This window comes from Colobus angolensis, unplaced genomic scaffold, assembly GCF_000951035.1.
Source record: "Colobus angolensis palliatus isolate OR3802 unplaced genomic scaffold, Cang.pa_1.0 Scaffold794, whole genome shotgun sequence".
NCBI lineage: Eukaryota > Metazoa > Chordata > Mammalia > Primates > Cercopithecidae > Colobus > Colobus angolensis.
In genome coordinates this window covers 103,670-117,255 of record NW_012121754.1, presented here as the reverse complement: position 1 = coordinate 117,255, position 13,586 = coordinate 103,670, and the positions used below count along the sequence as shown (strand labels likewise).

General features: G+C 36.4%; 1 protein-coding gene across 2 annotated transcripts in view; it reads right to left on the bottom strand.

The window, feature by feature from the left end:
- Positions 1–13,586, bottom strand: part of R3HCC1L (R3H domain and coiled-coil containing 1-like) — a 114,969-nt gene that overhangs the window by 24,984 nt on the left and 76,399 nt on the right. Inside the window, exons 2-3 of one of the 2 annotated variants that reach the window (XM_011928746.1) lie at positions 9,738–11,536; positions 8,313–8,354 (exon numbers count right to left, since the gene is read on the bottom strand). In XM_011928746.1, coding sequence (XP_011784136.1) covers positions 8,313–8,354; positions 9,738–11,536 — 1,841 coding nt within the window. The remainder of the gene's footprint in view (positions 1–8,312; positions 8,355–9,737; positions 11,537–13,586) is intronic. The other variant, XM_011928747.1, reaches the window with a different exon arrangement.

Below are 13,586 nucleotides of genomic sequence, written 5' to 3'. Positions count from 1 at the left end.
AAAAAAAAAATAAATAAAAAAAAAGAGACGTTAAAAAATAAAAAAAAAATAAAAAAAAAGATACATAAAACAGAAAACAATAAAATGAAAGGAATAAGTCCTTACCTATCAATAATAACCATTATCAATAATAACCTATCAATAATAACCATATTTAACCATTTTAAATTCTCCACTTAAAAGATATAATTTGGCTGAACAGATTAATAAACATGACCCAACTATATGCTGCCTACAAGAAACACTTCACCTGTAGACACATATTGCCTAGAAGTGAAAGGATGGAAAAATATATTCCACACAAACAGAAACCAAGAGCAAAGCAGGGATAGTTATATGAGATAAAACAGACTTTAAGTCAAAAACTTTAAAAAGGGCTGGGCATGGTGGCTCACACCTGTAATCCCAGCACTTTGGGAGGGCAAGGCAGGCAGATCACTTGAAGCTAGGAGTTCGAGACCAGCCTGGCCAACATGGCGAAAGCCCCTCTCTACTAAAAATACAAAGATTAGCTGAGCATAATAGCGTGCGCCTATAATCCCAGCTACTCAGGGGGCTGAGTCAAGAGAATCGCTTGAACCCAGAAGGTGGAGGTTGCAGTGGGCTAAGACCATGCCACTGCACTCCAGCCTGGGAGACAGAGCCAAACTTTGTCTCCCAAAAAAAAAAAAAAAGGAAAAAAAGAAAGAAAAAAGAAACAAAGTCATTATATAATGATAAAGGGGATCAACTCAGTAAGATGATATAACATTGTAAACATATATGCACCCAACACAAGAGCACCCAGATATATAAAGCAAATACTATTAGATCTAAAGGAAGCAATACACTCCAATACAACAAAGGAAGACATAGACTCCAATACAATAATAGTTGGGGGCTTCAACATCCTACTCTCAGCATTGGACAGATCATCTAGACAGAAAAATCAACAGAGAAACATTGGATTTACACTGCACTGTAAACCAAATGGACCTAACAGACATTACTGGAACACTTTATCCAACAACTGCAGAACACATTCTCATCAGTACAACCTAATGAAGCACCTCAAAGAATTAGAAAATCAAGAACAAACCAAATCCAAAATTAGTAAAAGGAAAGACTTAATACAGGTAACAGTGGAACTAAATGAGAGACTAAGAAAACACAAAGGATCAATGAAACAAAAAGTTTTTTTAATGCAAAAGACAAAATCAATGAAACACCAGCTAGACTAATCATAGTGAAATTATGAGATTTGCATATATTGAATCATCCTTGCATTCCTAGAATAAACCCCACTTGATCATGATATCTTTTTTTTTTTTTATGTTGAATTTGGTTTGCTAGTATTTTGGTGAAGATTTTTGTAAAAAATGTGATACATTACGTCAACAGAATGAAGGTCAGAACCCATATAAACATCTCAATAGATACAGAAAATGTTGATGAAGTTCAACATCCCTTCATGATAAAAAAAACCCTCAACAAATTAGAAATAGAAGAAACATACCTCAACATAATAAAGGCTATATATGACAAACTCACACCTAACATTATGATGAACGGGAAAAGCTTTCCACTTTTCCTCTAAGGACGGGAACAAAGCAACAATGTCCACATTCACCACTCTTACTCAACGTAGTACTTGAAGTCCTAGACAGAGCAACAGGTAAGAGAAATAAAGAACTGCCAAATTGGAAAAGAGAAAGTCAAACTGTATCTCTTTGAAGATGAAATGATCTTACAGAAAAATCTAATGACTCCACCAAAAAACTCTCAAAACTGAAAAAAAAAATTCAGTAAATTACCAGATACAAAGTCAGCCAATATAACTCAGCATTTCTATACACCAACAGCACACTAGTTGAAAAAAAAATTAAGAAAGAAATCCCATTTATAATAAATACAAAAAATGAAATAAAATACCTAGGAGTAAATCTAACCAAGGAGGCAAAAGCTCTCTACAAGGAAAACTACAAAACACTGATGAAAGAAAACTGGAGAGAATACAAACAAATCGGAAGACATCTCATGCTTATGAATTGGAATAATTAATACTGTTAAAATGACTGTACTGCCTAAAGTAATCTAAAGATTCACTACAATCCCTATCAAAATACCAGTGACAATTCTTCATAGAAATAGAAAAAAAATACAAAAATTTGAATAGAACCACAAAAGACAAAAAATAGTCAAAGCAATGCTGAGCAAAAAGAATAAACCTGGATGTATCATACTACCTGATTTCAAAAAATACTGTAAAACTGTAGTAACCAAAACAGCCAGGTATTGGTATAAAAACAGGCATACAGACCAATGGAACAGAATAGAGAACCCTATTCTGTTTCATGCATTTACAGCCAACTGATTTTCGACAAAGGCACCAAGAACATTAGGGCAAGCACACCCTCTTCAACAAATGGTGCTGAAAAAACTGGATGTCTATATGCAGAAGAATGAAGTCAGATTCCTATCTCTTATCGCACATAAAAATCAACTCAAAATGAATTAATGACTTAAACATAAGACCTGAAACTATAAAACTCTGTTAAGACAGCCCTAGCAAACTAATACCTTATTCCAGTAAATAAAGCTGGAAAGGAAGAATGGAGTTTCAATTTCCTCACCAACATTTTGATTTTAAATTCAACTACAACTGACATGTCATATTTATTCCTATATTCCCCCATTGATCATACTATCTTGCAAACTAGGCAGTCAATATATATTTATAGAATGAATAAAATGCACATGCTTCAAGTTAATTATTTTGTCCAAATGCATGCTTAACAAGACTTATTCTAGGCTGGGTGTGGTGGGTCATACCTGTAATTCCAACACTTTGGGGGGCTGAGCTCAGACGATCACTTGAGGCCAAAAATCAAGACCAGCCTAGGGAACACAGCAAAAGCCCTCCTCTACAAAAAATAACTTTTTAAAAATTAGGCAGGCGTGGTGACATACACCTGTGGTCCCAGCTACTCAGGAGGCTGAGGCAGGAGAACTGCTTGAGCCCACGAGTTTGAGGCTACAGTAAGCTAAGATCATGCCACTGCACTCTAGCCTGGGCAACAAAGTCAGACTCTGTCTCAAACCCCACCACCTAAAAAACAGATGAACAAAAAAAAAAACCTAGACTTATTTGATTTATACAACACCAAATATATGTATGTTGAGACAGGGTCTCATTGTGTTGCCCAGGCTGAAGTGCAGGGGTATGACTTGGCTCACTGCAGCGTCTGCCTCCTGGGCTCAAGAGATCCTTCCACCTCACCCTCCCCAGTAGCTGGGACCACAGGCACATGCCACTACGCCCGGTTAAGTTTTGTATTTTTTGTAGAGATGAGGTTTCGCCAGGTTGCCTAGGCTGGTCTCAAACTCCTGCACTCAAGCAATCCACCTGCCTCGGCCTCACAAAGTGCTGGGATTACAGGTGTGAGCCACCATGCTCAGGTAACAACATATATTTTTTAAATGATTCTAAATGGCACTCTAAAATTGGGGGAAAAAAATTGATACTTTTTTCTTTCCCTTTACCAATCAACTTTAATTGCCCTGGTTAATAAATCATGAAGAAAATTCAGAATAAATTATAAAAAGAAAAAAAAACTTCAAAATAAATCATCTGTACTTCTGATAGTGACAAACTCAGGACTTGATTCTGGAAGGATTCTGTATTTTTCACAAGCTGTTCTCACAACCTGGAATGCTTTTTCTGCTCATGTTCCTTCTTCTCCCAAGATCCAGCTTCAATCTTTAACTCCTCTTGATGCTTCTTTCCCAATTTACTCCAATTTGGCGATCTTTCCTTTCCTATATTGCTATTTCCTAATACTTAGCAGTTGGATATATATCACATTTCATCAATTCTAAGACATATTCTTTTTTTCACATTTTAATATCACTGACATTAGGATGCATCACAATCAACATATTGTTATTGCTCCCTGCACATGCATATCAGAAGCACCAGTACCAAAATTGGCAGAAACGGTGGTCAGTAATGTGGAGGAAAATTCCAGATAACAGAACAGCTCTACACAAGTGCAAAGGTGTCTTAAGAATCCAGCAACTAAGATTTTTGGTTCTTTTATGTATTAAGAAATGCTGCATCATCAAAGTTCTTAAGGCAAAATGAATGACACTGAATAGAAAACCATCAGTATCAGTGGCTGAATCAAGAAATTATTAGAAAGAGTTGGATTGTGAACGTGAAGTATTAGGAAAATCTTAACCAATATGAAGATGAAATATGACAAAAAAATGTATGTCCAATTAGGAGAGTTGTTTCAATATGTATAAAATTCAAATTCTAAGGGAAAAGCACTGTGTCAAAGTTTTTTCTATCTTAGTAATACATAAAATAATGGTATATTTCACAATCAAAGGCATTTCCAATTCATTGAAATAGAATACTTTTTTTTCTAGTCATTCCTGAGAATAAATAAGTCTCATTAGTTCCACAAGACTGTACACTGTTTACTGTTATCCTTCTCTTTTACCCCCAACATCACTAAGATCAGTGCTGGGCACAGAATATTTGTTCAATGTCTGTTGACTGGCTGAGACTTGTCAGGTAGAGACAAAGGCTTAATGTCATGGAAAGAACAAAGGGCTAGAAACGAGGAGGCACAGATTCTAATGCCAACTCGGGCATTAACTTACTTTAGCTACAACCCTTCTGGGTCTTAGTTATCTCGTCTATAAAATAAGAAAGGGCCAGCCTAGTTTGTAGGCTAGACTGCTGAATCTATGTTTAAGGAGTTGATAGTCTTGTGGAACTAATGAGACTTATTTTCAGAAATCATTTTAAACACTAACATTCCAATTTTTAAAAATGACTTGTGCAGTTCTATCTCTAAGACAGGATAAAGCTCTAGTTCTGAGTCCTTATATGTCAAGGACTATAATATAAATTCTGGCTCATCTTGGAAGATAGGAATAAGAACATTTTTGTGGGTACTTTTAATTAAACACAATTAAACATAATAAACCACTTTACAGTTATAGGTATAACAAATTTAAATGAGAGGCACTGGGGGTTACAGGAACAAGGACAACAAGATTTGGGCACAAGTTGGTGGTGTAAAATTACTACAGTTGCTTCAAAAATCTATTTACATAGAATTAACCCATATAATCAATTCTCAATTATGTAGGTGAGGTTATTCAAGTCCTTCATTTCTGTTTTTCTCTTCCACTTAACTGCTTGTTAACTCACTTTCTATTGAAGAAAATCAATTTAAAATTTTATGATTTACTATAAACCCTAACAAATTAAAAAACGCCCTAACCATACTCCACATGCCATATCTCATGGAATTCACTGAAACAAGCACTGTCAAGGACAGAGCAAGGTATACTAGGAATCTCTGAATCTTCAGACAAGAATCCTTAAATAAAAGTTTCCTTGTACCGACAATATAGGCCAAGAACTGTTCACTTTTCTCCAGTTTTGAAAGAGGATCAGAAATTAAAATGCTGCTGGCTTCTATGCTGATTCTGAGGAAAAAATGTTATGCAACAAATACAACAGAGCACAGAAGGGGGATTTTTAATTTTAGGAGTCACCTAGTTACAAAAACAAAACAAACTATGAGTGATGGAATCTACTTAATGTTCCCTCTTTCTGTTTGGACCAGAGATCTAGTCATCATTCACTAATGGATTGAACAATAAAAACAGAGTACATAATTCACTCAGATTCTTCACTGGATGCCCCAACTGACTGCATTAGAATATACAGCATCTGGAAAGTGAGTCTATAAATCCCCACTTAGGCAGTCAATAACATGTCAATTCAGACATTTTTATAAAAATATGAATTTTAAATCTGTTAAAATGAGCTGCAACTATTAAAAGACACTGTGAAAAAAATTAGAACTAGACAGGTGAGGGGGTACACGGGAACTCTGTACTCTGTTCAATTTTTTAAATAAATCTAAAACTACTCAAAAATAAAGTCTATACATTTTAAAAAAATAGAATAAAAAACAGAAATTAGAAACATAGAACAGCATAGTAAAAGTGGGAACTATAATCTCTTGTTTAATTCTATAGCCTCATCAACATGAAACTGCATCAACCAGTCCAGCACTGGGGGATCTAATCTCCTTTTGTTCCTTTTCCCCCATCCTATTCCTCTAATCTCCTTTTGAAGTCATATTCTGTATCTCTTATGAGGCAATGAAATACAGTTTTAGTACCTCTGTTATAAGGTTGTTTTATATTAATTACCCTGCAGACTGCTGTGTAACTAGTCACATAGTTACATATTGTCTCTCCAAATAAAACATGAACAACTTCAGAGCAAAAGATGGCATGCAGCACAGTGCCTTTAACATAGCAGTGATAACAACATATCTCTAGCTATTTGGGATTTATAGTTTATCAAACTCTAAGTGTTCAATATTTGCTATTAAACTGAAAGGTGATAGGCTAGCAAGTATTTATGAGGCATCGAGGGGTTGTGATATGAAGGGCTTTCCTCTCTTTGTATGGTTATATAATTTGCTTTTAGTGACTGGATTATAAGTTCTTCCTTTCAGTTTTGGGTTTTGCACTTAACATGGACACCATTTTTGCAAAATACTATAGGGAGATAGAGAGAGTATAACAATGTAAGTTAGCACACACAGAGAAGTAAGGCGGGTGGGATAGGATGGTATTCCTTTTACTCTTCTGTTTCCCATTATGGTCTACTTACTATTACAGAATATGGTTGTATAATATTAGTGGCTTTCTGTAACTAAAAGAAGGCCTCAAATTCTTACAAAGTTTAGGAGATACCTACTTAAATATTTACCCCTATCTAAAAATTCAAATCAGTGCCACAAACGACAATGACGATGACAGATGCTAGTATCTATCAACATCAATGTTACGTTCGTGGTAACCCATTAATCCTCTTACCAATAGATTTGCTGATCAGTACAGACGGCAGTAGGGGCTATGAAAGTTTTTTCTAGTGAACAATAACTCCTGTGTTCTTCTACCAAGAATTCAGAAGGCTTTTAAAAAAGGTCATGCCAATATCGTGTCCTTCATCTATTACCACCTTAAGTTTCTGGGCATTCCATACCGTGGCTTTAGAAGACTAAGTGTGATTTTTGGAGACTCATCAAGAGTTGCAGTTCTGGGAGCTCAATAATGACCTACTTATACTCTAACCCCCTGAGGCAGTTCTGGAGGTTCAAATGTCACAGGAAATTGCTTCACAAGCCAATGGCTGTCACACCTTGCTCTACAGCATACCTGACCATTAGAAGTATCAGACATACCTCCATATGTCTAGCTGTTACCATATCAAGAAACAGGCCAGCTGGGATGACAGCCAAAAACCTTTGGTTGGAAAAGTTTCAAGGTAGGCAGGCACTCACTCTGGTTTAGCACTTAATAAAGTATGTTTGGAGCAATAAAAATAATAAACCAGAAGTCATCATAGGGTTATTAATGTTGCTGGATTTATGACATCTTTTAATAACATTATCACTATTACATTTTCTAAAACTCAACGCAGAGGAGCCCATAGCTTTGCAGTTGGATCTGCTACTTGTATCCCCAATTTCCTTCCTTCCTGCTCTTATTTATGCTCTTTCCTCAACACAGACCCTACTCTCTTCCAAGTACCTCCAAACATAAGCCAAACACAACAACCAGACACTGTCCAACTTCAGCTTAAAATACTGTATTATCTGTTTTCCTCCCAATCCCAGCTTTAGGTCATCCCAATGTCCTTTTTAACTATATTACTATGCTCCTCAAAATACTGAGTTGTTGCTTAAATTATTTTACACCTACTCTAAACACTGCAAAGACCTGAAAAACTGAATTGTACACCTGAACTCCCCCTCTTCCAATACACAAGCCATATCCATAAGCTACCCCACCAAATCCAAGTTCCAGCCCCTGATGTTTTGAAAGCCCCTGGAGGCCACTCTAAAAAGACAGTCCCCAACTCTGCCCTATCAACTCTATCCATTGGATAAATATTTACTGAGTACTACACCATGTGTAAAAGGCCATGAGAGCCATGCTCTTCTTTCGGAAGAAGCTGTTCATCTCTCCTCCATGTTCCTGTGCTCTCTATTCCTCATGCAGTCCTTTCACCAACTCTTGCAAATACTGTTTCTTTTCTCAGTCTAAAGCCTTCTCTCAATGCTTTAATTCTTAATAACATCTCTATATTCACCTAGCTTCCCACCTTATTATTATTTCTTAACCTGATTTGGATCTCAAACCTCTACTGAACAGTATGTTTCTAATTATGGGCTGACAGTCATTTGTAGTTCCCCACTCACATTCTCATATAGATTTAAGTGTATTACCTTTGAGCAGTGGTTCTCAAGCTTTATGTGCATCAGAATCACCTGAAAAAGTTGTAAATAGTTTGCTGGGCTAAATAAATTGCATTTCTGACAAGTTCCCAGATGACACTCATGCTGCTGATCTAGGGACCATACTTTGGAAATCATTGCCTTTGAGAATCTGATGAAAGCTATGAAAAAACGCACATACGTACATATAATTTTGCATGTAATTTCAAGGGGCTCATGGATGCTCACTCATAGATATTCTCTGCTCTATATTTTATTCTGAGGAATGTTTAAGATACAGTGTTTCCTGACCTGACTGTAGCATGTGCTCGTTTGTGGTACAGGGAAATTCTTTCTGTGCAAACACCTCCCATGTACGAGGTGGGATTGCTTGGTATTGGAAAGTCAGTTCTGTCCAATGGGCTGCGCTCTTCAGTATTATGTGGCTCGTTTACACGCATGTGATCATTTTTCTAAACTTCTAGCTTAATTCTCAGAAACAAAAGACTCATCACTTAGTATTTAAAAGGGTCTTTGGAATGCCTCAAAAGAAACCCTTTAGGTGAGGAAACAGTATCGTAGAAAGAACATAAACACTGGATTAAGACAGAACTAGACTGAAATCCTGATTCTGCCTTTCCTAAAGGTGTGGCCACCAAGCTTCAAATTCCTCATTTATAAAACTGGTGCTCTTTTAGGAAAATAATTTTTTCCCTTCCAGGCAAAGGTTATGTGAACCAACTACAGGGAATGAAAGAGGGAGTGGTTCTAGGTAAGGAATTTAAATGTTGGATAGAGAGTAAACATTTAAATTAAGAAAACAAAAAGACTGAACTGAGTAATTTCTAAGATGCCTCAAATCTAACATTTATTTATGAATTCTAATTGGCCAGCATATCATTATTAACTTACATTTTCTATTTATGCTAAATAGGTAATTCATTCTTCAATTTAACCCAGTATAAACTCCTTAAAAAAAAAATGATACTTTCTTGTATTTTACCTTTCCTTTCTTTACTTCCTTCCCTCTACAGTGTCTAACACTCCAACATCCACAAGAAAATAAAATACAAATAACAATAGTAATAAATTATTCTCCTTCCCTTAAATAGGCCCATGTAAAAGATACCTTGTTAACACAGAAAAACCTTTTTGAAGAAGTTTTCCTTTGTATTTCCTCAACAGAGAGCCAAAATCCATTAAATTCATCTTTATTCAATAAGATCTCTCAGGGCTTGGCTATTATAGATATAGCTCAATGCTGTATATTTTATTTTTTAAAGATCCATCAGATATTCTCTTCTCAATCTACAAGTCTATTAGTTTATTGCAGGAACTCTCAAATATCAGTGAATGTGCATCAATGTCTATCAATATTACCACTGAAATCCTAATTTATAAACTTTCTAAGCATCAAGCAATTTCAATTAAACATACCTCTTGTAGAAGACGTGGATCCAGGCAGTCACCATCATCGTTAAACATAGATTCCCAGCTCTCCTCAGTGGCAGTAATTCCCTCTGTGTGAGAAGTTTCATTTGCTTTTGGTTCAATGGATGTTTCCACAGATAATGATTCCCTATCAGGAAAAGATACACCCAATTCTACATTCTCTGAGTCATCTTGCTCTTTTGTTTTGAACTCTTCGGCAGTTCTTAGTTCGTGCGATGCTTCTGTTGTATCACCACTACTACCCAGATCAATGCCCACGGCACTGTCTGAAAGTACTTTTGTCCCATTTAACATACTGAGTTCAGAGTCCAAAAAAGTGTTATAATTACTACCAGCAATCTTTTTTATAGGTAAGGAGGAAGCACAATCTGACAAGCTCTCTATCAACTTTCCTGTTGACTCTGTAAAACAAGATGAAATACTCTCAGCATAAATACCTGAGCAAGCAGTCAGGTTGCTGAAATTTTCAGTGTCATTCCCACTTCCAGCTACATGAAGAGGGATTGCATCTGCACTCATTCCCATAAACTTTGAGAAACTTTGTGTATTATTAGAGATCTCATCAGCTATTCTAACTGCAACTATGTAAGAGCTATCAACAGCTACATGATCACTACAGGACGTAACTGTGGTGTCCATCATACATGCTTTATTGGTAATGTCACCTACATTCTTAAATCCATTATCTCTATGTGTTTCATGAGCAAGGACAGCTGTATCAGGAGGTTTGTGTTTTACATGTAACTCATCAGCAGTAATGTCATTCTTCTCACATTCTCTAATCATCACTGGACTAACAGTGTCATTTGTGCTCTCTGACAGAGAGATGTGACCCATAGTTTCAGGAATGGAATCTGTATCTCTTTGATCTAAGATGAAACCTGTACTATTGGCTATACCACCTACATTCTCAGCTTCAAAGTCTACGCAAGTTTGATCAAAGACACCATCTGGACTTCCAGGAACAGAAGTAGTGGTGATGCCTCTGCTGCTGGGCTTCAATATTCCATCTGATGTTTGCATGCTTTGTTGCACAATTTCAGAATCAGAGCTTAGTTTTATCGGTACAATCATATTCTCAGGTTTCATGACAGAACTAAAAACTCTAGGAAACTCATATAGTATCTCCAAAACCTTGGTATCAGTTTCAATTCTGCCTTCCAAATCTTTGTGTTCACATGTTTCCCCATCAGGTTCATGCCTACTGAAGTCACAGAATTCCACATTTTGGAATGGTTTGCTTGGAACCTGAGCCTCACTGATTTCTGAACAGGCCTGTGATAGAAGTATCCTCTCATGTCCTGTCACATTTGTAGTTTCAACTTCCAAACACTCCACCTTCTTTGGTTTAAAACGTCTCTGTAAAGGTGCATTAGTTATAACCCCAGCATTTGGGGCTCCCTGCTGATGTCCTTGGGATAATACTTCTTTAGATTCAGTGGTTCCTCTCTTAGAACAAACTCTATTTGTTTTTTGAAGGCATGTGTCCCTTCTTAACTTTGTTGAAGATTTTTTTCCTTCTCTACAATTATGCTCCTTTCTATCAGGATTGATACCTAGTCTTCGAGTCTCTGGTTTGTCTCTAAAGACTTCTTTTTGGGAGAGAGAGCTTTCTTTTTGCTTTTCTTTCACCACAGAGTTAGGTGAACCACAGCTTTCTTCTTCATCACCTGTCTTAAGGAGTACTGCACCCCTTCGAGCTTTAGGTACATAAAGTGCCATGTCAGGCCTTCTGGCTCTAACTCTGCATCTCTCTGCTTCTTGCTGCATGGCACCAACACAATCTGCAAGAGAAGAATGATTTAATTATCAGACACTAATTACAATGTATTGAACCAAAGATTTTCTTTTTTCTTTTTGAGACAGAGTCTCACTCTGTCACCCAGGCTAGAGTGCAATGAAGAGATCTCAGCTCACTATAACCTCTGCCCTCCCAGGCTCAAGTGATCCTTCTACCTCTGCCTCCCGAGTAGCTGGGACCACAGACACATGCCACCGTGCCTGGCTTTGTGGTTCTGTTTGTTTGTTTTTGTATTTCTGGTAGAGATGGGGTTTCGCCATGTTGCCTAGGCTGGTCTTAAGCCCAGGCTGAGCTCAAGGCAATCCACCCACCTCAGTCTCCCAAAGTGCTGGGAGTACAGGCATGAACCACTGTGCCCAGTCTTTTTTTTTTTTCCTTTAATTTTTTGTTTTTGTTCAACATAAATATATATGCACATAAAGTGATTTTTGAGAGTAACTTGACTGTTGGCTAGAAAATGAAATGACTTATCAGAGAATGCTTTCTAGAAGATGTTGCTTTTGATTTAATATTTTTTAGAAAAGAGAAAGTAGTGAAAAAGAGAAAAGTATTATTCTATTAATACCATTTAGTCAAGTGACTTGCTATGAATTTCCCTTGCTTCCAGCAGTAATAAAACAGATCTGGCTAGGATGAAGGAGGGTAGAAGACGGAGGAAACTGTGATGAGACAATTCACTCTAGTAACTTCCTGACAACCTCCACCATGGTAGCTCAACGGAATTTAACAAGAAGAAATATAACAAAAGTTAAACCTTTATCTACTATCTAACTAAATACAAGAAAATGTGCTAGGGAATTTCATATTGAATTATTCTTTTAATTTTCAAAATAATGCTATGAAGTAGGGATAAGTTTGTCCAGGACAGAGTAAGGAGGTGCAATACACAACAGAGAAACACTCACATACATGCAGATGCACCCACTATTAACATTTCACAACATACATTTCAAAAGGAGATAATAAGAAGGCAGAGAGGAAAAAAGGCTAACACATCCTGTCCACTCTATTCCAGATCCCTAAAATTTCACCTGGTCCAGAATACTTCCGTGGTGAAAAAGCTCTATTCTCATGGCGCAGGTTATTTTCCTTTCAGCCCAAGTAATACCGTGGCCCTGATCATTAAGTATCTCCAGTGATTATCTTGTTCTTTTTCTCTTTTGATATCTTAGTTAATATATAGCCCAACATTCTTCATGTACTTTATATATTCCATTTGAGGAAGAATATGACCTTAACATTTAGCCATGCCAGGATTTTTCAAAAAATGCCTAATTTTCAAAGACAGAAGTACTGAAGTGTGTTTCATAGGAAGGGATACCAGAGACATAGCACGCCTGGATTACAGTAAATAATAACAACTGACAAAATATATCATAATGAACTTCTGGATATAAAATGATGAAATGGGGATTACTTAGCAAAACTGAGAAGTGGACTCACAAAAGATTAAACAACAAAAAATAATGGGTAGAAATGAATTTAGAGATTAAAGGAGGATTATATAGCCCTTTGAAATTCAACATTTTATACAATAATTTAGATGTAAACAATAAACACTGAGTGCTTATCAAATCTGCAACTGACATAAAAATGACAGAATACCAAAAATTAAAAAATTAAAATTCAGTATCTTTTCTATAATCTGAAATGTTGTGCTGAAAGCAATATGAAGGTATAAAACGGTAAACACAAGGATCTCTTTCGGAGTGTTTTTTTTTTTTAAAGAATCAAACAGAAGACAGAAGACGTGACTTCTGTACAATTTGCATAAAGAAAGACCTAAAGACTTTCATTTTGTTCACAAGGTCAATAAAAGCCCCAAAGTAGTGACGTGATGTTTTAAAAAGGCAACACACTCTTAGATTACAGAGTTTAGAAAATATGTCACACAGTGTAGAGCTAAAAGAACTAAAGGTATAACTCTTGCCCAAAGAGCCCAAAAAACCACAGCTAACTTTACACCTGAAAGATTGGCTGCTCTATAAAAGACACAAAATTTCTTGTTTATGTTTCTATGTTTCTCCAGAAGT